This window comes from Acinonyx jubatus, chromosome D2, assembly GCF_027475565.1.
Source record: "Acinonyx jubatus isolate Ajub_Pintada_27869175 chromosome D2, VMU_Ajub_asm_v1.0, whole genome shotgun sequence".
NCBI lineage: Eukaryota > Metazoa > Chordata > Mammalia > Carnivora > Felidae > Acinonyx > Acinonyx jubatus.
This window is the reverse complement of record NC_069393.1, coordinates 67648953-67673027: the sequence shown is the minus strand read 5'-3', so window position 1 is coordinate 67673027 and position 24075 is coordinate 67648953. Positions and strand designations below refer to the sequence as shown.

Here is a 24075-nt window from a genome sequence, read left to right as displayed (position 1 = left end):
CTTTATTTTGTCTTATTTTTGAAATACATCTATTTGGGGAAAAGAATTCTAGATTGGGTTTTTCTTTGAGTACTTAAAAGATGCTACTTTCCTGACTTGTTTGCAAACTTCTGTTGAGACATCTGCTGTCATTTTATCTTTGTCTCTTTACATAGATACGCATCTTTTTTTAATTAAAAAATTTTTTTTTACATTTATTTATGTTTGAGAGACAGAGCACAAGTGGGGGAGGGGCAGAGAGAGAATGAGACATAGAATCTGAAGCAGGTTCCAGGCTCTGCGCTGTCAGCACAGAGCCTGATGCAGGACCTGAACCAACAAACCGTGAGATCATGACCTGAGCCCAAGTTGGACGCCTAACCGACTGCGCCCCTTAATTTTTAAAATATTTATTTATTTTTGAGAGAGAGAGAGAGAGAGAGAGAGAGAGACAGACAGAGAGAAAGGGAGACACAGAATCCGAAGCAGGCTCCAGGCTCTGAGCTGTCAGCCCAGAGTCCGACGCAAGGCTCAAACCCATGAACCATGCGATCATGACCTGAGCTGAAGTCGAAAGGTCAACACACTGAGCCACCCAGGCGTCCCTTTTTTTCCACTCTTTCAAGATTTTCACTTTAGCACTGGTTTTAAGCAATTTAATGGTGATGTTCCTTAGTATAGTTTTCTATGTATTTCTACTTAGAGCTTGTTGAGCTTCTGGGATTTGTGAGTTGATAGTTTTTACCAAAATTGGGAAGTTTCTAGACACTATGTCTTGGAATTTTTTTTTCTGCCTCTGCTGACTCCTCCTCACTCTCATATTTGCTTCAGGGATTCCACCTGCATGTATGTTAACCTCATGGATACTCTGCTTATATTTTCAGTCTTTTTATTCCCTCTGTATTTCATTTGGGATAGTTTTTATTGCAATGTTTTCAGGTTCTTTAACTTTTGTTTTTTTTTTCAGTAATATTTAATCTGAAAGAAATGTAGGGCTGTGTGTGTTGAAAATCTCAGACAACGTTCTTTTAATTTCTAGGCGTTTGCTTTGGGTCTTTTAAAAAGATTCCATGTCTCTACTTCTTTTGGCCACATAGAATACAGATCTAATTATTTTTTTTAAATTTTTAAAATGTTTTTATTTATTTTTGAGACAGAGAGAGAGAGCATGAGCAGGGGAGGGGCAGAGAGAGAGGGAGACAGAATCAGAAGCAGGCTCCAGGCTCTAGCTGTCAGCACAGAGCCCGAGGTGGGGCTCGACCTCACGGAGTGTGAGATCATGACCTGAGATGAAGTCGGACGCTTAACCGACTGAGCCACCCAGTTGCCCCTCGAATTGTTTTCTAATGTCCTAGTTTACTGAGTCTGTAATCTCTGTCATTTCTGTGATTCTTTCAATTGATTCATTTTTCTCCGTATATGGACCATTTTTTCCCACTTTTTTTTTGTATGTCTGATCATTTTCAGTTGGTTGCCAGACATTGTGAACTGGGTGCTGGATTTTTCTGATTTCCTTCAGAAAAGGAATTTCATTTCCTTTTCTGATTTCCAAGTACTGTTGGGCCTTGTTCTGGGACACTGTTCTTGGAATCGGTTTGATCCTTTTGGGGCTAGCATTTAACATTTGTTAGGTACGACCAGAACAGCAATTACCCTAAGGTTATTTTTACTCCACTCCCAAGGCAAGACCTACTGAGTCATAAATTATGAGGTTTCTGATCTGGGTGCCAGGATCAGGTCCTGTTCCTGGTCCTGTACGATCGCTGGGTACCTTTCCACTCTGACTTGTGGGAACAGAACCATTTCCCTGCCCCATGCAACCTTTGGTGATTGTTCGCTCTCTCTGTCTAGGTGGCTCTTTCCCTGGCCTTGGTTAGTTTCCTCCCATTCACGTGCTAATAATCAGCGGAAGACTGGAGCACGACCTGACCTGTAGGTCTTCACAGCTCCTCCTAACACGTGTAGTTCTCTTCTCTCTAGGTCTCTACTCCCAGCTCCAGCTGTTTGGGCTTCCCTGGTCTCCCGATTCTATCTCCTCAACTCAGGGAGTCTGTCTAGCTTTTTCTGGATCCCCCTCTCTGCACTGCTGTCTGGCACCTGCCTTAGTAAGCGGAGTGCTCACCTTATTTGTCTGCTCTCTCTTATGGTCTGCCCTGCCCTGCTGCCTATTTTATTTCTTTAGTTGTTTTAGTAGGAGAGTAAATTCAGTCAATGTTGTTCCATCTTAGCTGCCTTAGCTGCTGGATTACTATAAATTATTGTTGTTCTGTTGATAAAACAGATTGCTGAGGTTGTCAGCTGTTTCCCGAAACAACTCTCCTTACGTAACCTGAAACACCTTGCACTGCAATCCACATCTCCTGCAAGTACAGTTCATCCTTGTGCAATGGATGTTACAGAAGAGTAACTACAAATAAACTCTGTGAAAGAGAATGTAATTTTCCCCTCTGGCTTCCATTTCCATTCCTGTAATGCTCTCTCTCTTTCATTTCACATTACTTTCTCTTTAGCTGTGACTTCAAACCCTGAGACGTTCCTCTGTTTTCTTTTTTTCTTTTTGCTCAGGGACCAGAAATCTATACACAAAATGTCATGATGTTTTGGGATTTGAATTCATGGTATTCTAGTCAACACAGCCTTTGAAGACTTAGGTGTGTGCTTGGAGTTAAGGTGTGTGTGGGTTTGAATAAAGACAGGAATTTGGACTTCAAGCAGCTCAATCTTTTTTTTTTTTTTTTCTTGCATCGCCACTCCTACAGTTTTGGATTGTTTTAAAAGAAGGACCCCCTGAATTCTGAGATGAATTTAGAAATAGAAGCAGAAAGTTCAAGAAAAGGAACTCTTGTTTTTCTTCTTGTTCCTCAGCTTCAAGAGTAGCTATTGAGGGTTTACCATAAAGGAGTGCTGTTTTTACTGAGACCCAGAAAAGTCAGACATTGACGATGAGTTCGTACTCTTGTGGAAGAATGACACAAATTGATAAAGATCCAGAATGTGGCACCTGGGTAAATCTGTGAGCTTTCACAGAAGGGTGTGATTACTGAGGGCTGGAGAAGTTAGGGAAGGCTTGGGGACCTAGTTCAGGAAAGAATGATGGAATTTAGAAAAGAGTGGTGTGGGCACGATTAAGACTACGGGAGCCCGTGTTTTGACTAGGGACAACCAGAGAGGTTGCTGTAGGAGCTCCTCTTGGCGACTGCGGGAAAGTCTGGCTGTTGGAGGCCTATCTGTTGGAGGCCTACGTGCCAGGCTCCGGCATGTGGACTGTGGAGAGCTCTGGATGGTTTTTGATGGGGGGACGCGGAGGGCATGTTTCGATAGAAGTGGGGGTTAACGTTCATAGAGGAGATGAGGACTGGCAGCAGAGGTGTGAGACCACGGACTCTGCTCCGTCTTAATCACCTTCGTATTCCCATCTGCCAGTTCAAACAATGTTTGTTGTTAAGGTGGGGTAAAACGTTATCTTTTGCCTTCCGAATTGCTAATGTTCTTGATAACCACTGGCCTTGTCAATGGCATGACAAATATTGTGAAAGAACTTCCTTGTGACCCCAAGTTATTTTGTTTGAAGGGTGAGAGGTAGGCAGATTTGGGCTCGGGCTCTTTTAAGCCTTATTTATTTTTCTTCCATTGTAAGGAAAAGGCACTCAGCCACCGTTAACAGACATTACACAACAGGGCCGCTCCCGATCCGCAGCTCCCCCAACCCTGACAATTTCGGCAGTCTTACAAATTTCCTAACCCCACACACACGCACAAGTGAACCAAACGGCCCAGGCGAACACTCCCCAAAGAGCGAGGCGGGGGTACAGACCTCCAGATGCGCAGAGTTGACACAATGGAGCCTTAGGCGCACGTGCAGCAACGCGCAGGCGCGCGCACACGTGACTCTGCGCCGAGGCAGAGTAACCTTCCGATTAGGCGCTCGCGCTCCGTTATTGGCCCCACCGGCCTCCTTGTGTGCGCACGTTCTATTGCGATCCGAACGCGGAGCCCGGGCGCCGCCCCCCTCCTCCCCCACCCACCCCCCGCCCACGTCTGAGGTCGGCCCACTCCCTCAGGCTCCGCTCACTCGCGGGCGCCGCCTGCGTCATCGGGACGCGACGTTGCAGCAGCACCGGCGGAGACTTGAAGTGCCGGCAGCTGCAGCAGCCGTAGCCGAAGCCGGCGCAGCTGCCGGGCGCGGACCGCGAGGGCGAGAGCGGCTGCGGGAGGCTGCTCGGGCCCGGAGCGCCGCGCCAAGGGAGTCGTCGCCCTCTCCGCTGGACCCGGCGCGACGCCGGCAGGTTGTTCTTATCCCCCGAGCTCCGGGGTTCCTCCTGAGAAGTGGGCCCGGCTCGTGCTGGGTGGGGGGTCGGGATGGTTCTCTCCCTGGGAGACCGGGCCGCGGTGTGGGCTCCGCTGGAGGAGGGAAGTTCCCGTGGACTGAGTAGCCTACGCACCTCATTGCCTTTGAGGCTGCTGGGGTGCCCTGCAAGCAGCTGGTGCTGAGAACAGTCCGATGGCACATGACCATTGATTGGTCTGAGCGTGGCACCGTGTGTCAGACGCTGGGTTAGGCACTTTATAGGTACAATCCAGCCCTCCCAGCAACCCCCAGGAGGTAGGATCTAGCATTATGCCCATTTTCCAGATGGGGAAACCCAGGCATAGAAGTTAACCAACTTGTTCAAAGTCACACAGATGGTCAGCAGTGGGTGGTTTGAATTCGTGTATGTTTGGCTTCCGAGGTGAGCCTCCTCCGATCGCTGTTCTTACAAAACCCAGAGTTGGTTCCCCTCAGCCCATAGTCTGGCGCCTCCAGATTTTGATTTAGTTAGGGACCTCGGATCAACGCTGTAGGGAGGGAGGAGCGAAGCGGTGACTTCCTATTGGCAATCCGCTCTCTCTTCTTCCACTCCTCCAGCTCTGGGGCCACCAGGGACTTTTTCTCGGGCCGCAGCGGGGCTCCCCATGTTTTAGCTACATTCTGCATGGGAAACTGATAGCTGATTTATTTTACAATCGTGAAGAGCTTTCATGCCAGGTGTATTGCTTTCCTATTTTCTCCTGGCCTGTTAGGTTAGGTTGATGCCATGTTAAATTGTTAAGGATGTGCTATATAATGGTTGTGCCGAGGACAGTAGTTGCCGCAGCAAACACGTATGGGGATTATAACGAAATCAGAATATACGCTCCAAATAACAGTTACCCTGGACGTGACCTTTCAGAATTTTAAAGGAATAATTTAAGGCCAGGTGAGAAATAGACAAAAGCTGAAGCAATTTGAGAATTAGGGAGTTTTTATATTTTAGGTTAATCTCTGTTTTCTTTAGCAGTGCACCGTTAGTGAACATTTTCCCTTAGGGTATGAAAAGACATCGAAAAGGGTGAAAGCTTTTAAGTCCGATATTTCAAGATGGTGTGGTTTTGATTTAAAGCTTTGTAGATGTATTAAAAGTGCAAATGCCATTGCATTTAAGACATCACGAGAAAATTGAGAGCTCAATTCAGTTTAAGTGGGGAACTTTAGAGGCGCTCTCTCTAAAGGCTCTTGCCTTTACCCATGCTTCCATTGCATAGTATGTATGACCAAAAATTACCAGCACATAATTAAGGAAAATTACCTATTTGTGTGCATACATGTAACTTATATTTAATCAAATAAACACATGGCCTCCATTCTCCCAGGAACTATTCAGTTATTAATGCAAATAAAATAATTCTTCGTCACCTACCTGAAATAAGCTATTATTTACGTTGCCCTTTCATGGCTGTTTTATTCAATAAGTCTAAAGATGCAGATGTTGATTTAAAAAAAAAAAATAAGAACAGTCTACCGGAGATGTTGTTGAGTTTAAACACATCAAACACTGTTTTTACACATCAACTAAACATGGTGGAAGCCCATCAGAGGTCATTTGACATCGTATGATGGAACAAAATAACGTCAAGGTCAGAATTTTGAGTTTTGGTGTCTACTGTCTGGCTTATTAATTTAAATGGTGTATATATCTTTTTTTTTTTTTTTTTTATAGCACATGATCTGGGAGTTACCCCTTGTGACATGGATGAATCTGCACTGACCCTTGGCACAATAGATGTTTCTTACCTGCCAAATTCATCAGAATACAGTGTTGGTCGATGTAAGCATGCAAACGAGGAATGGGTAAGTTGAATAGGGGTTAAAAACATTCAAAGATGTTCATTTTAATGTTGTTTATGAAGGTGGAGAACTGGAAGCGACATAATATCGAGTAGAGGTTAATATCTAAAGAAACTGCCTCCAGCTGTTAGAAGGTATGCCTATGAGACCTCATATTTAAAAATTCTTATGGTTTTATGTTAATTGGGAAGAGACAGTTGGGTAGGATATTTAAGCACAGTGATTATGTTAAAAAGCAAAATACTTTGCATAGAAAAAAAAAACCTAGGAGTTGTTTTGGATGGTGTACTTTCTGTATCTGTTTTCCATAATGTAATAAGTATGAATTTTGTAATGGAAATAAAGGGTTTTTTTTTTTTCTTCTAAATGGGAAATAAATTTTAGTATGAATCTCAATTCAAAGGATATGCATTTTCTTGTATTGTGTTTCCCCCCCCCCCCATTTTGACATAACATGGCTTGTTTAAAATATTTCTTGAACACTCTGCTTTATATAAAAATGATATCAGAGTTTTGGGGGGGGGGGTTTCTGCTAATTTTTGAGAATGTTTTGTCTGGTATTTGAGCAACTAATGAACTCAATGAACAAAATGTTTAAAACAGGAGCAGAATTTGACCCTAACTGGACAGTACAGCTATAATTTAAATTCCAGCCAGGATAAAGGAATGTTACATAAGTTTACCTTGTTTTTTAATTTAAAATATTTCAAGTTGTATGTAACAACTTGCTTACTATGTAAGACTTTGTAGTGCTTTTGTGGGCATCTGTGATTGAAGAGGAATAAGATTAACTCTTCCCTGTATGGATCCAGGAGCCTGATTTTATTTACCTGCTACTGTCATGGGCTGTTTAATCTTGCCTTTGAACCTCTGAGTGTGCAGACGTCCTTGCTAGCCATTATCATTCTTCAGTGTTCAATTTTTGCTTATGTTCCAAGTTTTGTTCCAAGTGTTGATGATGGAGGGGAGTACCATGAAGGAAAATTACACTGAGGAACTTATACTACCAAAAGAAATCGAAGTACTAAGTTTCTCTTCTGAAATATCTTAGTTTTAGAGAGAAAGTGGACAAGTATAGTTTTCTTGCCATTCAGACACTTTTTCCCCTTAATGTTTATTAGGGTGAGTGTGGTTTCAGACCTACTGTCTTCAGATCTGCAACCTTAAAATGGAAAGAAAGCCTAATGAGCCGGAAAAGGCCATTTGTTGGAAGATGTTGTTATTCCTGTACTCCCCAGAGCTGGGTAAGAGTGTTACTGCTTGTTGACCTTTAATAAACAGAGTGAAATTCCAACTTTGTGTGAATCTTATTACTGGGTAGTCTTAATGGACTTAATTTGTTTTAAGAACTTAGGCCCATGTTTATAAACCAAATTATTGCAAGTAATGACGTTGACTCAATTTGTCTTTCCATTCATTTATTCAGTAAATATTGGTTAAACAGTTGATGCTAAGTGATAATTTGGTTGTTTTAGTTTAGTATGACTTTAGGGGAAGAGTAGATCTTACTTTTAGATAACTAAGAGTTGGTGGGAACCTTCATGTAACTTCTACATGTTGAACTTTTAACTCAATGTTCAACTTCTAGCAAGATGAGCAAGGGGTAGCAGGAGAGAGTTTTAAAGCTTCAAAACTATGGCTTTGCCTTACTCTCCTTTTGGTAAGTTTCTGTTGGGAGAGGGTGAGTAGGGATGGAGGGTGTCTGTTGACTATGATAGTGAAGATAAATGTTAGGATGAAGATTTAATTTATTTTTTTGAGAGAGAGCGCAAGCACGTGGGGGAGGGGCAGAGGGAAAGGCAGAGAGAGAATCCCAAGCAGGCTCCATACCCAGGTCAGAGCCCCCCATGGAGCTCCATCTAATCACCATGAGATCATGACCTGACCCGAAATCAAGTGTAAGATACTTAACTAGGGCCAGTTGCCTCCCAGGTGAGGGCCACCCAGGTGCCTCAAGGATGAATATTTTAAATAGAGTGTATATGGGCTTGTTGTTTGTGTCTTGGTGAAACAGACACAAGTCATGCAAAATCATCCATATTACAGTGTAGTATTTGAAAAGTCACTCGAATGAGTGGTCAGCCTCTGTTGGCAGTTTGCTAGAGGGATGAGTTAGCACAGGAATTTAGAATCTAATGTGGCTGTGTTCTCCGGCAGTAGAGTTGCCTTTTAAAAGGTATGCCTGGACGTTCAGCTCTCTCTGGGATGGGCCAGTTATCAGGACAGAAATTCTGCCATCTAAGTGCCTGTCATTTATAGAGATTGCTTGTAATCTGTATAAATATCTAGCTGTACTGCGTGAATGTTCTATTCTGGGTTGGCTTGGCAGGAAGTAGAATTCTGAGTCTGGTATAAAGGGATTTACTAACTTGGAAAAGATTTGTGTGGGACCCAAGAAGTTTATGTTAAATATTCAGGTCTGCTCAAGAATGTCTTAATCATAAATATTGTTCCTTTTAGAACAGAAGTGCTATGTTGGTAGAATGGAACGGTCATGATAATTTGTGGTCCGGGAGTATGGCCAGTTCAGGTTAATAGGCCAGTAGAAATACAAATTTAAATAGATGATCATGTGGCTTTCTTTTTAGACCTGGCATCTTATCTAATTCTAATTTCAAATGCTTAAAAGATCAAAATAATACCTTGACTCTAATGTGTTCTTAAGTCAGAAGAGAATACAGGAAATTACTTGCTGGTGGTGATAGGAGTGGTTTGGGGTAGGAATAGGTCAGTAGTATAGTATATAATTGATTTTTGCTTAAATACAGTTCCTGTTGGAGCTGAACTTGATCTTTGATGTTCTTCCATGGCATGTTTATTTAAAATGATTTTTAAAATACTTACTAGAGAACGTGAGTAGGGGAGGGGCAGAGAGAGGAGGAGAGAGAGGGAGGAGAAAATCCCAAGCAGGCTCCATACCTTCAGCGCAGAGCCTGACATGGGACTCAATCCCGTGACCAGTGAGATCATGACCCGAGCTGAAATCCAAAGTCGCATGTTCAACCAACTGAGCCACCCAGGTGTCCCTATTTAAAATTATTTTAAATAATATTTTTATAATTTTTTTTTTGATATTTGCTACCCTTTCTCTGATACCGTTTTCCTGATCTCTAAAGAGATTCACTTAAATATTTTTATATCTTTTATTGAAGGTACATTATGCTTTCCCAACATTTATCTGTGGAAAGCTTACCTTTTTGTCCACACTGATAAAGCTATAGACTTTCTCTTTTGAGCAGAATTCTCTCTGAATTATACCTTAAGGTTTCCTGTAAAGAGAGTCCCCTTCAGCCATACGTTTTCTAATGAAGTAAACATTTAGAGCAAGATGTAGATTTGAATATTAAAAACTCCTGTCCGTCTCAATTTTTCTGTCTGTAAAATGGGGATAATAATTACTGTGTCAGCATTATTGCCAGATTTAGTAATCTAAAGATAACTATGGTACTTAGCACGGTATTTTTACATGTGGGAAACACTGAAATCTTCAGTGTTCCTGTCGTTGATTTAAGCTCTCTGTAGCTTTAACTCTTTTGGGTTGAGGGTGGGGAATGAGGCAGGACAGGGAGGCACAATTTCCTTTGCAAGTTTGTGACCTTCTCTGAAAGCCAAAAAGTACTTTTCTCAATAAAATGTAATTTTTCTTCATCACTTAGATTTTTGCAATGCCAAACTTCATACTTGAGTTATAAAAGTTATCAAGAAGTGGTAATGTGAGCTCTTTGCCAGAAATCCAATTGTATATTTATGTCTGTGTGTATTTCGTTTCATGTAGGATAAATTTTTCAACTCCAGTATCCCATCTTTGGGTTTGCGGAATGTTATTTATATCAATGAAACTCACACAAGGTAAAAAGAAATTTCTTATGTTTCTAATACATCTCAAAAGAAGAACTGTAATAATCAGTGCCTATACCTTAAGATGAATCTCTTCATGTTTTTGAGTTAATAGAATTGAGCTTGTGACACAAGAGGCTTTATCTAAAAATTGGAAGCAGTACAGCCACCTGAGAGATCTGTTACTATTACTGCTATGTAATTATATGGTAACTATTTCATGAGGGTGTAGATATCACCTATAGCTTTCTCTTTTTGTTGTGTGTGTGTGTGTGTACATTTTAATTTTTTGATGTTTTATTTCATTTTTTGAGAGACATGGAAAGACAGAGTACCAGCAGGGAAGGGGCAGACGGAGAGGGAGACACAGAACCCGAAGCAGGCTCTAGGCTCTGAGCTGTCAGCACAGAGCCCAATGTGGGGCTCAAACTCACAAACCACGAGATCATGACCTGAGCCAAAGTCAGACGCTCAACCAACTGAGCCACCCAGGCGCCCCATTTGTATATATATTTTTATTAAAAAAATTTTTTTTAATGTTTTATTTATTTTTGAAAGAGAGAGAAAGAGACTGAGTATGAGCAGGGTGTGTGTGTGTGTGGGGGGGGGGGTGGGCAGAGAGAGAGGGAGACAGAATCCAAAGCAGGCTCCAGGCTTTGAGCTGTCAGCACAGAGTCCAACACGGGGCTTGAACTCATGAACTATGAGATCATGACCTGAGCTGAAGTCGAATGCTTAACTAAGCCACCCAGGCGTCCCAGTATATATATATTTTTAAAGCTTATTCATTTATTTTGAGAGAGAGTGAGTGGGGGAGGGGCAGAGAGAGGGAGAGAGAATCAATCCCAAGCAGGCTGTGTGCTGCCAGGGCAAAGCCTGACGAGGGGCTTGATCCCATGGACCGTGAGACCATGACCTAAGCTGAAATCAAGAGTTGGATGCTCAACCAACCGAGCCACCCAGGGGCCCCTGTATACTGATTTTATATCTGAAGTGTGACAAAACATGGTAAAGATTTATCTGAGGAAAGGGTAGGGTTGAATGGCTTATAAATTATTATTATTTTATACTTAAAAATTGAAATCAGCCTGATCTATGGAGTTTTAGAAGATATTTTCCTATATTGAGCAAATGCTCTTTCATTTATTATTAGCTTAAGACGTTTTTTAGAATTCTTCCAGACTTCAGACACATGGGGATGGGCTGTTGGGCATCTGAGTGAGAGAAAAGAGGCTTTGTTTTAGTGAATCTAGGCTAGGGGATAAGGGAGGGGGGAGGGAAGATTGTGTGAAAGTCTGTGAGGCGGGAGAGAATGGCAGCCAAAAATGCTACCAGTCCTTATAATTCTAAGAGTAAATGCCTGGGATAGGTCAGTAGTAGGCTCAGGTGATGAGAAATGCTTTAAATTCTGTGAAAATTTATCTAAGAAGTCAAATAGTTAAATTTGAAGGCTTTCTGGAATTACTAATCATATTTTGGTGATGAGATCATAATTGAGAATGACAATACTTGCATATATATTAAATGCCTTTTTTTTTTAATAGAACTAAAATCAAGGGACATATTTTTTCCCATTCCCATGCTACCCTTCTGTCTCTATCTTACATTTAAAGGAGAGAGGAGAAATTCTGGGCCACTGATGTTTTTTTTTCCCCTTTTTGACTTGATTAAGATCCTAAGAAAAGGGATCTCATAGAGAGCCTCTTCTTGTTTATGTAAGTAGACATTTTATGTATAAAGTCAGAGGGTTCATTTGTTGTCCTCAGTTGGAGGCAGTTAAGAAAAAAAAAAGCATATGCCATATTGACTCAGTGATATGAAACCATTCAATGTGATAATGACTCGGTGATATGAAACCGTTCGGTGTAATAAACTGCCTGTGTGGTTGAGCTGGCTGTTTGGCTGCTCTGTGTGTTACATGAAGTGAAGGGTAGACGTTTTTATACACACACACACACACACACACACACACACACACAGAGCTTTCAGTCCATTTCAAAAGGATTTCATCAAGAACTGGGACTTTGTGCATTCTTTTTTTTTTTTTTTAATTTTTTTTTTAACGTGTATTTATTTTTTGAGACAGAGACAGAACATGAACGGGGGAGGGTCAGAGAGAGAGGGAGACACAGAATCAGAAACTGGCTCCAGGCTCTGAGCTGTCAGCACAGAGCCCGAAGCAGGGCTCAAACCCACAGACCGCGAGATCATGACCTGAGCCGAAGTCAGACGCTCAACCGACGGAGCCACCCAGGCACCCCTGAGACTGTACATTCTAATAACAGTTCTGAAAGTATTCACTCAAGGAAGAATTTAGAATTAAATACTTACCCTATTGGACCAAATTTGCAGACAACTCGGAAGGGAGGAAGAAAAAGAGAATGTCAGCAAAAAAGATGAAGGAACGAGTGATTCCATAGTTCTTCCTCAAATTTCTTCAACTGAAGGCTTTTCAGAGTTCATGAATTTATATTTGAAATCTGGCCATTTGAATGTCCTTAAGGGGGAAATGATAATGAGGCATTACACAATCATTAATCATTACACATGGTTTCATAATATTGCATATGAAGGTTTCTAACCTTCTTTTTCTGAGTTCTCTGTCCCCAAGCCCCCATATAAATAACACATAGCCACCAACATTGGTGTGCATATGTCCTATCCCTTAGAAATGTCAAATGTGGGGGAAGAAAAAGGCAAAGAACTTCTGGCCTCATGAGCCCTGTATATAGGTGTTCAGGCCATACTTTAGTTATCCTTGACTTCCCTTGACTAATTTGCCTTGTCCACTCAATTTGAGAGTTAGCGATTATCTTAGAAGAATTACTGTAATAACAAAAAAAGCCCTTTATGGTAGGAAAAGACTTCCAAATTATCTCTTTATAGCCCACAGCCGATTTGGTTTATTATTTGCAGAGTACACTATTCAGGCATTTTAGTACTCAAATTCCAAGTTTAAATTTTAGTTGAGAGTACATGAAAGAAATTGTGAGTGAAATTGCCACGGATCATCTTGAACTGCCAAGGCGAATTTGCTATAGGATAACACCAGATAGCAGGAAGAGATGAAATGAGGCTTTGTTTCTACATCAGGGAAACAGCTGTATAATTTAAGCAGTTCATTTTAGGTGTTCCTAAGTCTTTTTTTTTTTTTTTTCCCTTTCACGTTGCAGGCATCGAGGATGGCTTGCAAGACGTCTTTCTTATGTGCTTTTTGTTCAAGAGCGAGATGTCCATACAGGCATGTTTGCCGCCAACGTGACAGAAAATGTCCTGAACAGCAGTAGGTAAGGGTGGGGATGCTGTTGTAAAAGGAAGAGACAGGGAAGGGAGGTGGGGCAGGGCAGTATTGCCTTATTAACCTTGGGACTCTGGGACTCTGTCTCAAGAGGGGTTTCCATTTCCAAATGTCAGATATTAAACTGCAAAGGAAAGCAGGGAAAGGCGGGAGAACAGATGGTTTTGGTGAGCGGTGCCATGTGGGAATAGCAGTCTTGTTTTATGCATTAACGATTGAATGAATGGGTTTCTAATATATGAAAGGAGAGTTGGAATTCAGAGATGCACATATTTCCAGTTCTCTGTTTTCTGTAATATATATGTTTGGGACCTTGTGTTTTCCTGTTTTATTTGTTACTTGTTTTTTAAACTTGCTACTTCATAAAAAGTTTTTTTAATGTTTATTTATTTTTGAGAGAGAGAGAGAGAGAGACACAGAGTGCAAGTGGGGGTGGGGCAGAGAGAGACGGAGACCCAGAATTGGAAGCAGGCTCCAGGCTCGGAGCTGTCTGCACAGAGCCCGATGCTGAGCTCGAACTCATGAACCATGAGACCATGACCTGAGCCAAAGTCAGGTGCTTAACCGACTGAGCCACCCAGGTGCCCCTTGTGTTTCCTGTTTTATAACCAAAAGAGAAGCATGTTTGATATTTCTGTCAAATAATTTTTGAGGATGTAGGCACAAACTCTTGTACTAGAAAATCATTACTAGAAATTTTAAGAGAATAAGGTTCTGTCCTTGCTCTCAGAGGAACTTGCTTAGAAGATAGCAGAGACTGGCTTGAAATCAGATCAAACAGGGAAAGAAGTCATTCTCAAGTTTAGGCATTAGAATATGGGAGTTTGCATGAAGATCAGTCTCTACTCTGCCTCATTGGTGTGGCCTGTGGTGGACATCTACCTTGATTTGGGGAGCCAGAGACTACAGTGGTTTGAAAAGACTGCTTAGAAATGTAGATCTGGGGGCGCCTGGGTGGCTCAGTGGGTTAAGCGTCTGACTTCGGCTCAGGTCATGATCTCACGGTTTGTGAGTTCGAGCCCTGCATCGGGCTCTGTGCTGACAGCTCAGAGCCTGGAGCCTGCTTCAGATTCTGTTTCTCCCTCTCTCTGACCCTCCCCCGTTCATGCTCTGTTTCTCCCTGTCTCAAAAATAAATAAACATTAAAAAAATTTTAAAAAAATAAAAGAAATGCAGATCCTGTAGTGTGGCTATGAAGACCTGAACAGTGGTGGCCCATGGTAGGTACTCAGTAAGTATTTATTGAATGAATGAGTAAATAGTTGATAATGGAGATTTAATTATCTTGTTAATTACTTGTAAAAACATTCCTGGCCAGATTGAAATAAAGGTATTAAAAGCATCAGTGTCCTGTGGAATTGGTCTTTTGTATTGATGAGTTATGGGGCTCACGGAGCTTTGCTCCGTGCTGGTCTAAAATCAGTAGCAACAGTGGGAGAAAAAGGAATTATTTGAAACTCCTTTGGGTTACTATATATTCTGTTTTCTAGGTAAAAACCTCCAAGTATGTTTTATCCCACCCAGGTGTTTTGACTAGTAACTAGAATATTAAAAGTGATTTAAGGAGGTTTAATCTCGTATGTTCTTCCCCAAGTCACGTGGAAGATTTACCAAACTGGATTAAATCTTCTCTCTTAACTTCACTGTTTATTGTTGTGTGTTGTTTTAATCTTGAGCGGCGCCTTTCTTACATTACTGGTTTAAAATGGAAAACGCTTGTAAATATCTATGCCCCTCTTTGATCCCTCCTAGAGAGTTTTACATATAGTTCTAATAAAGTCACAGTATAAATGAGTAATAAATTAGATCTTCAAAAGAAAAATCTCATGTTACTTTGGCAGTGAGCTTTGGATACCTCTGAACTATATGCCTAAAGGGATAACCTTTCTTTCTCTCCCCTCTGCTAGAGTGCAACTTTGTGTCCCTCACAGCATATCTGGAACGTTTCAATTGATGTCCTTGTTACCCATTGAATTTGAGTTAAATTCTTAAATCTGCCTTCCAGATTCCTCAGGGATTCATTGATTCAGGAATATAATATTCCTAATATTCAGTAGGCAGCCAAACAAAACACATCTAACTTGAGCTTATTGTGTGAATCACATATTAAAGAGAAGATAAGTTTTGTGTTGTGATTTATATCTATGATTTAGAAAATACTGAATGCAGGATGTCACATAGAAACAGTTACATTGTCTTTCTGCTTTCAATTCAGAGTACAGGAGGCAATTGCAGAAGTGGCTGCTGAATTAAATCCTGATGGTTCTGCCCAGCAGCAGTCAAAAGCCATCAATAAAGTGAAAAAGAAAGCCAAAAGGATCCTTCAAGAAATGGTTGCCACTGTCTCACCAACGATGATCAGGTATTAAAAGGCAAAGCAAAAAGCTTTCAATGAGGGCTGTTTTGAGCAAACAGGGACTGAACCATTGGGCTTTCCTAGCACAGTGGTTTTGGTCCAAAAGAAATTGGACATAATCTGATGGGAAAACTAACTCCTTTTTATTTTTATATTTGTATTCAAATTATGTGGGAAGTAGCACTGTGGTAGATTTTAAGGTTCCTTAATCTTTGTTAACTAATAACAGCCACTGAATTACTGCTGACCTCTCTCTAGACTTGTGAGCCAGGGTTCACACTCCCATATCTTAAAGGGAGTGGTTTTATATGGCATTCTGCTCACCTAAATGTTCATTTGATCATTTGTTTCTGATGTGTAAAGTCTGCTGTTTGAGTGAAATGAAGATTTTAGTCTGTAATAAATAAAAATGGAAGATTTTAGTCTGTAATAAGTAATCTGTATCTATGAGTCTATATGTAAAAGTTCAGATGCAGATACAGACACTAAGTCACTTGAAAGCACTTTTAGGTTGTAGGTTCAGAAACTTGAATAGATAAAAGTCAACGTCTATATAAATGTATGTATATGCATTTAAATTCCTTTTCTTCTCTCCCCCCTCCCCCTTAGACTGACGGGATGGGTGTTGCTCAAACTGTTCAACAGCTTCTTTTGGAATATTCAAATTCACAAAGGCCAACTTGAGATGGTTAAAGCTGCAACTGAGGCAAGAGTTTCTGTGATCTGTCATTCCATTTTCCCCATGTTTGTGGATGATGTTAGAGCTCTTCTGTATGGAAATGTTCTTTTGTGTGCTGTGTGCATTCCTGCCCATTCAGCAGATGCCCCCCCTGAGAGATGTACCACAGTAGCATTTGGTGAGGGGCTGAGAGGTGGGTGAAGGGGGACCTGCCAGCTGTGCAGGATTCCTTGGGTGGGTTGCTTTGCAACAACTCAAAGAGCAGGTGGGATAATCCCTATTTATAAATGAGGAAATATAAAGCACAGACAGATTAAGATTTCCCAGTCATGGCTGGTAAATGATCGCCTGTGATTTCAAGCCAAACCAGGCTTGCCTCTCAACCCTTTGCCTTTTTTCTTTTTTCTTTTTTTTTTTTTTTTTTAAACATAATCAGGGCTGCCTCTCAGCAGACAGAGAGAGTCCACTTGAACTCTCCATTGTGCTTCTCCTTCCCCAGCTCCTTTTTATTGTGGCTCTGGTGGTTTTCAGCCGCGGAAGTATTACAATGCAAGACGTTCATGTTACCGGAAAATGTTTTTCAAGAACGAGTCGTTGATCAGCCTGTGTTTGAGTGATTCTGACCAAATACGAAGTTGCAGAGTGTGATCCAAGTTCGCGTTTGAGTTTGAACTTTGGCATTTTTTTCTTTTACTAGATGAATTTGCCACTTCTGTTTCTACCAGTTCACAGATCACACATTGATTATCTGCTGCTCACGTTCATTCTCTTCTGCCATAACATCAAGGCGCCATACATCGCTTCTGGCAACAATCTCAACATTCCCATCTTCAGGTAAGATCAGCTTGTTTTGAAATGTAAGGTATGGAAAAGATTGTATTTTACATTTTTCTTTTTTTTCCTTTTATGGTTTGAACCACGTTACTGTAAAGATGACATGAGCTGCTTTACTTTCATTATAAAAATTTATTGTGGAAAAGTTGAAAAGTACAAAAAAGCTGTAAGACTATCACCGTTCTTCCTGTGTTCTGTATGGAATGCTTGGTGAACTGTGAATACCTCAACTTCATGGGCAATATTTATCAAATGGCTGAAAGGCAGTTAGACCACATAGCAAATTACTGTATCAGAGTTGGCAGTAGGGAAGATGGGGGTGGGGGTGGACGGTGGTGTTGGTACAAAGTAGGTGAGAAGAACCACACCTGTTAACTTTGACCTCGTAATTTAGTAACACTAGAAACATGTAATGATTTCAGCATGACGCAAAAGGTGTATTTTAGAAGTTTTCAGAGGATGCGGTGGGTTCCGTTCAGAGGAAATAGCATGTGAAGATGCAGAAAGTTTCAAGTGTGTGGTACGGTTAGGAAGCGGCAGACAGTTCAATAGGGTTAGGGTTAGAGTGCAGGATACGGTGGGAAGGGTCAGAGGCCAGAGGTGGCCATTGCGTAGGGAGTGAGAGCTGGGTCAGAACAATTTTTAAGCCGAGAGTTTAGAGTGTATCCTGTAGTTGAGAAGTGGTCAGATTTGCATTTTGAAAAGTCACTCTCGATTAGAGGGAGTTAGAACCATTCTGACTGTATTGTAAGAGTTCAGGCAAAAGATAACGAAGGCTTAGATTAAAATTTGTAGTGGTGCTCTTGGTGAGGAGGGCATAGATTTGAAAAGTATTTAGTAAGGTGAATTTATAAGACCAAATGCTAGTCCAGAGTGGGAGAGGGGTTGATGAGGGAGGGACACTCCTTGATCTTTACCGCCAGGGTACTAGGTACATAGTGGAGCTGAGCACCAATGGGGAATGAACAAGGAGTAGGTTTAGTTGGTTTGGGATATTGATGGCTCAAATTTCAAAGCATAGAGCATCCCTGAGGTGTCAGCTCTGAGCAAGCAGTAGGGAGTATGAGGAGGATGGACTTACAGTAACAGGAAGGGAAGTGGGCTTGTGGGTTGTGCACACAGGGTCTCACAAAGTGGCAGTCCTCTCCCTTTCCTCAGCCTCACAGTCCAAGGAGCTCCTTCCTAATTGCTGGGCTCAGAGTTCTGTGGCTAACCAGACTCATGTGAATGGTTGAGCGGAGCCATTCTTTCATTCAGTCAGCTGATTCTTACCCAGCTATACTTTAGACAAGAGTGAAGAAGTTCTGTGTCCTTTCCTTCAAATTGCTCATAATCTACTGGGGAATGTAGACAAATAGCTCTAATACAATGTGATATACCCGTACGGGGCAGACATGCTTCTCTAGGGACTAGAACATCTGTTTACTCTTCTGCGCACCTCTTCCCAGTATTGAGGAACCTGGGAAGTTGCATTAGAAAGTCATCAGAAAGTTGGGGTGTCTGGGCAGCCCAGTCAGTTAAGCGTCCAACTCTTGATCTCAGCTCAGGTCTTGATCTTAGGGTTGTGAGTTCAAGCCCCATGTTGGGCTTCGCACTGGGCATGAAGCCCACTGGAGGGGAAGAGTGTCATCTGAAAGTTGTTGGCAGGCATAGATTTAGAGCCAAGAGGAGTGTTCCCTTCGGGCTCTAGGAGGCCCTGCCCTGTACAGTTTGCCTTTCCTACAATGAGAATAACTCCTGTAATCATTCCCTCCAGGTTCTCAGCTTGGAAGTGCTCCTGGAAGGATCCCATGGAAATGCATGTTAAAAATTGATAATTTCGCATAATCCAACTTTTCTTTTCATGAACTCTATACCAGTCGTTGCTTAGCTCGTCTTTCCTTCATACGTGACAGCCAGTCAGTGACCTTACCTGTTGATTCGCAGCTTTCTTTTGTTACATGCCAACCTATACATTCACAAGTCACTTTCTGGGGCGGGTTGTTCCGTGGGTGGCTCATCTCACATTCTCTATGAACTTCTCTGCAGTCTTGTTCTCAGAGGGTGATATTTAGCTCTGGGGACATCTTACTGTTGCCTCCTTATCCTGACTACAGAAGATACTGGAAATATGTGTTGATATTGCTATTTTAATATCACTCTATTAGAGAAGAATTAGGAAGAGGCTCTGTGTTTGGAAAGGTTGACTTGCATATTATAAAATTTCATCGTAATATAAAAATCCATCAATGTTGTAGAAAGAAACAAGGGATTGAGAAAAGAATCGCTTTATCCCGTGTAAGTGTACATGAAGCACAGTCTTGTTTCACGTTTTGGAAAATTGGTTATGCTTGGTTTGGGTTTGATAAAATTATCATGGGCTCACAGAGATACTCTCTAAGCAGTACTTTCTTGAAAAAATGTCCCTATAGGAGCTTTTGTAACCTCATATTCATTTTGTAGTTCATGTGCCAGAAGCACATTTCAGGATGTCTAATGGTTGGTGCCCTGAGACCCTTGACAGGGTTTTAAAATTTAGCAGTATTTCATAATCCTCTTAAAATCTGTAACACCACCTTTGCAGGGATATCGTACAGACTTCTTTTGGTTGTGAACAGACATTAATAGGGCTTCGGTACACAAAGTGATGTTCTGAAGGCTGATGAATGATGTAAGCGACTGAAACATCAGTAATATGGAAAGTGGAAAAATATCAGCAGCTCAAACGACACGTGGTTTATATTCATATGGTGTATGTTGTGAAGTAAGTTGGAACTTAAGTATTCGTATATTTTTCTATATAAATAACTAACGCATTCTTCAATATCTAGTACCTTGATCCATAAGCTTGGGGGCTTTTTCATCCGACGAAGGCTAGATGAAACACCAGATGGGCGGAAGGATATTCTCTATAGAGCTTTGCTCCACGGGGTATGTATGCTGTCTCAGTGTCCTTAAAGCAGTTATAGTCGTTATTCCACAGTAGAAGAAAAAGAGACTTGATTGAGATTTAAAAAAAAAAAAAAGAATGTTGTCTGTGTAATTATTTGAGTGGTATTGTTTGGGTATGGGTTTGATGATTATTTTTGTAATCACCAAAATAGAGCTTGGAGGAGCTGACTTGCTATTATTTACCTGAGTAAAACACTTTGTCAGTAGTGAAGTTCTAGGTTTTCATTTGTTGGAAGATTTAACTTGGCTGAGCTTGTTCTAAGTGGTGCGGGCTTGATTTCATGTTTACATTCTCCTTCTGTTCCAGCATATAGTTGAACTACTTCGACAGCAGCAGTTCTTAGAGATTTTTCTGGAAGGCACACGCTCTAGGAGTGGGAAAACCTCCTGTGCTCGGGCAGGACTTTTGTCAGTTGTGGTTGATACGCTGTCTACCAATACCATCCCAGACATCTTGATCATACCTGTTGGAATCTCCTACGATCGCATTATTGAAGGTCACTACAATGGCGAACAACTGGTAAGAGGATTGCCCACCCAAAAGTCTTCTTCACTTTCAAGTCTTTTGCTTTTAGAGAAGTGCTTTTGGAATTAGGAGGGTTTCTGGTACTGTTTAAAACAGGATACATGTAGAATGGGCATGGTGAGTAGTTTTCATCTTCTGTGCCCGCCTGATGGGTAGTGCTAATGTGGCGCTTCCCTGCTCTCGGAGGGAGTGGTGTGGCTAGATTCTTCAGTGCTGGCCTCGATCGTGGGATCGGGATCGGGAAATGGGAGAACACTTGGCCCCATGTTGCCATCTCTGCCTGGAGGGTTATATATATGTCGTTTTCCCCGGGGTTGTAGTTTGTGTATAAATTGTAAGTTCAGCCTGACGAAATGCTGAGATCATGTTGATAAAGCAATTTAGAATAAATTAACTTGGTAGGTGGCAGTAACTTCTTAGTAAACTTTTTATTGAAGTGAGTATAGTAAGTTGCAGAAGAATGCACAGATCATAAGCCTGTAGCTTGAATTATCCTATCCCAAAGTGAACATGCCCGAGGAATCACGCACAGCAAGGGACGATATTATTAGCCCCTAGGAGCCCCCCTTGTGCCCCTTTCTTCACTGTCCCCTCAAGGGTAACTGTTTATCTTGACTTCTTACAGAATAGATTGGTTTTGCCTATTTTTGGACTCTTACCTAAATGAAATTGTGTAGTGTGTGGTCTTCTGGTTTTCCTTGCTCAAGTAGGTGTTGGTGGGATTCATCCATGCTGCATATAGTTAGAGTGTGTTCATTCTCATAGTCATGTAGTATTCCAGTGTATGCGTGTACTATGGTTTATTCAGTTGAAAACAGTTTGGTTTCTAGTTTTTTGACTATGGTCAATCTTGTATATTTCTCTTGATGAACACAGGTATGCATTTTGTTAGGTATGTACCTAGGAGTGGAAATGGTTGGGTCATAAAGTATACATATGTTCAGCTTTAGTAGATAGTGAGTTTTCGAGAGTGCTCTTACCAACTTCCCATTCCTACCTGCATTGTGAGAGTTCCCGAGAGATTTTGTTTTGCTCTTGTTGAGTGTGGAAGCATGCCAGAAGCTGAAGGACACTAGATAATTAGAGGCTTTACGAATGAAGTGATGAGCTGAACTGTTACCTGAGTTTCTCTTAGGAGACCCCTCCTTGTGTATATTTGTCTGTCTTGAAGGTGTGCACCACTCACCCTGTCTCATGAGGCCATATCAGAGTCCTGTGTCCCTTATATGCCTGTCATTGTGCCTTATGTCAGTTAATGTTCAGGAAATGTTACTAAATGAATAATAGGGTTAAAGGCCACCGTGGGGCTGGATTTGGCGTTCAGTTGCCTAATGTTAGATATTTGGACGCTGGTGATCATCAGACTTCATATTAAGTGGCTTCTTTGACATCTTATTTTTCTCAGAACTGCAAACCGTTCTCTTTCCTGTTGCACCAGTTTTATCTTTCGTTGATTTGCAGTGGTATTTTTTTTTTTCTTTTTTAAGCTTTAAATTTTAGTTCCAGTACAGTTACACAGTGTTATGTTGGTTTCAGGTGTACAAGATAGTGACTCAACAATTCTCTACATTACTCAGTGCTCATTGCAAGTGCAGTCTTCACCCCCTTCACCTGTTTCCTACACCCCCAGGTTACCAGGTTACCCCCTCTGGTATCCATCTGTTTGTTCTCTATAGTTTTGAGTCTGTTTCTTGGTTTCTCTCTCTTTTCCTTTGTTATTTGTTTTGTTTCTTGAATTCCACATATAAGTGAAATCATATGGTATTTGTGTTTCTCTGAGTGGGTTTATTTTGCTCAGCATTATACTCTCTAGTTCTCTCTCTGTCGCCACAAATGGCAAGATTTCATACTTTTTGTGGCCGAGTAATATTCCATTGTGTATGTATGCACCACATCTGTATCCATTCATCTGTCGATGGACACTTGGGCTCCTTCCATAATTTGGCTGTTGTAAATACTGCAATAAAATAGGGGTGCGTGTATCCCTTTAAAGCCTTTTTTTTTTTTTTTTGATTTTTGGGTAAATACCCAGTAGTGCGATTCCTGGATCATAGGGTAGTTCTGTTTTTGACTTTTTGAGGAACCTCCATACCGTTTGCCACAGTGGCTGCACCAGTTTGCATTCCCACCAGCAGTGCACAAGAGGGATTCTTTTTCTCCACATCGTTGCCAACACTTGTTATTTCTTGTGTTTTTGATTTTAGCCATTCTGACAGATGTGAGGTGATATCTCATTGTAGTTTTGATTTGCATTTCCCTGATGATGAGTGATGTTCAGCATTTTTTCATGTATTGGCCATCTGTAAGTCTTCTTTGGAGACTTATCTATTCATGTGTTCTGCCCATTTTTAATTGGATTATTTGTTTTTTCTGGTGTTAAGTTGTATCACTTCTTTGTATATTTTAACACTAACCTTTATCACATATTTTGTTTGCAAATATCTTCTCCCATTCAGTAGGACATCTTTTAGTTTTGTTAAATGTTTCTTTTGTTATGCAAAAACTTTTTATTTTGATGTAGTCCCAATAGTTTATTTTTGCTTTTTTTGCCCTTGCCTCAGGAGACCTATCTAGAAAAATGTTGCTATGGCTGATGTCAGAGAAATTACTACTTGTGCTCTCTTCAGGGATTTTTATGGTTTCAGGTCTCACATTTAGGTCTTTAATCCATTTCAAGTTTATTTTTGTGTGTGGTGAAAGAATGTGGTCCGTTTTTCATTCTTTGCTTGCTGCTGTCCAGTTTTCCCAACGCCGTTTGTTGAAGAGGCTGTCTTTTTCCTATTGCATATTCTTTCCTCCTTTGTCAAAGATTAATTGACCATATAATTGTGGGTTTATTTCTGGACTTTGTACTCTGTTCCATTGATCTATGTTTTTATTTTTGTGCCAGCACCATAGTTTGTAGTGGTGTTTTTGTGAATGGTGTGAACAGTGTACTAAATGAATTAGCGTTAAGTGGTCTGTTTTTCGTTGACCAAACTGCCTCCCCTCATGAAAGGATTACATCTTGTAGCATCTTGTGTGCTGACCATTTTCTGACAGGTCTCAGTCAATGAATACGTACTTTCCCTCTTTATTCAGTGTTGTCCTTTTCAATACAAACCTCCAGTTTCCATAAAAATAACTGGTAGTTTTTGTATGGCAGGATACCTGTTAGCTTTATCTCTTATCCACACTATTCTTTTGAAAATTGTAATTTAGGGAAAACCTAAGAAGAACGAGAGCCTTTGGAGCGTAGCTAGAGGCGTTATCAGAATGTTACGAAAAAACTACGGATGTGTCAGAGTGGATTTTGCACAACCATTTTCCTTAAAGGTGAGTGTTGGAATGAGGCTCTGTTAAAGCCTTGGCGTAGCTCCGAGTCAGAAGATGTGGCCTCTGCCCCTGCCTCTGTTGCATCCTCTCTGTGTGACCTCAGTTTCTTCTCTTGTAAAATGAGGACTGTGGCAAGAATGGCATTTCCTAAATTATCCCACCAAAGTATGCCTGT

The 24075-nt window shown here is 41.2% G+C and overlaps 1 protein-coding gene across 4 annotated transcripts in view; it reads left to right on the top strand.

Moving 5' to 3' along the window:
* GPAM (glycerol-3-phosphate acyltransferase, mitochondrial) overlaps window positions 1-24075 on the top strand; it is a 62294-nt gene that overhangs the window by 22110 nt on the left and 16109 nt on the right. For 2 of the 4 annotated variants that reach the window (XM_015082946.3, XM_015082943.3), the window contains exons 2-11: window positions 5997-6127; window positions 7246-7368; window positions 9900-9973; window positions 13135-13248; window positions 15475-15621; window positions 16225-16321; window positions 16992-17128; window positions 19939-20038; window positions 20367-20579; window positions 23787-23900. In XM_015082946.3, the coding sequence (XP_014938432.1) occupies window positions 6026-6127; window positions 7246-7368; window positions 9900-9973; window positions 13135-13248; window positions 15475-15621; window positions 16225-16321; window positions 16992-17128; window positions 19939-20038; window positions 20367-20579; window positions 23787-23900 (1221 nt within the window). In that variant the 5' untranslated portion in view covers window positions 5997-6025. Of the gene's footprint in view, window positions 1-4070; window positions 4266-5749; window positions 5914-5996; window positions 6128-7245; window positions 7369-9899; window positions 9974-13134; window positions 13249-15474; window positions 15622-16224; window positions 16322-16991; window positions 17129-19938; window positions 20039-20366; window positions 20580-23786; window positions 23901-24075 lie in introns of those variants that run through there. The other 2 variants (XM_053207875.1, XM_027063057.2) reach the window with 2 other exon arrangements.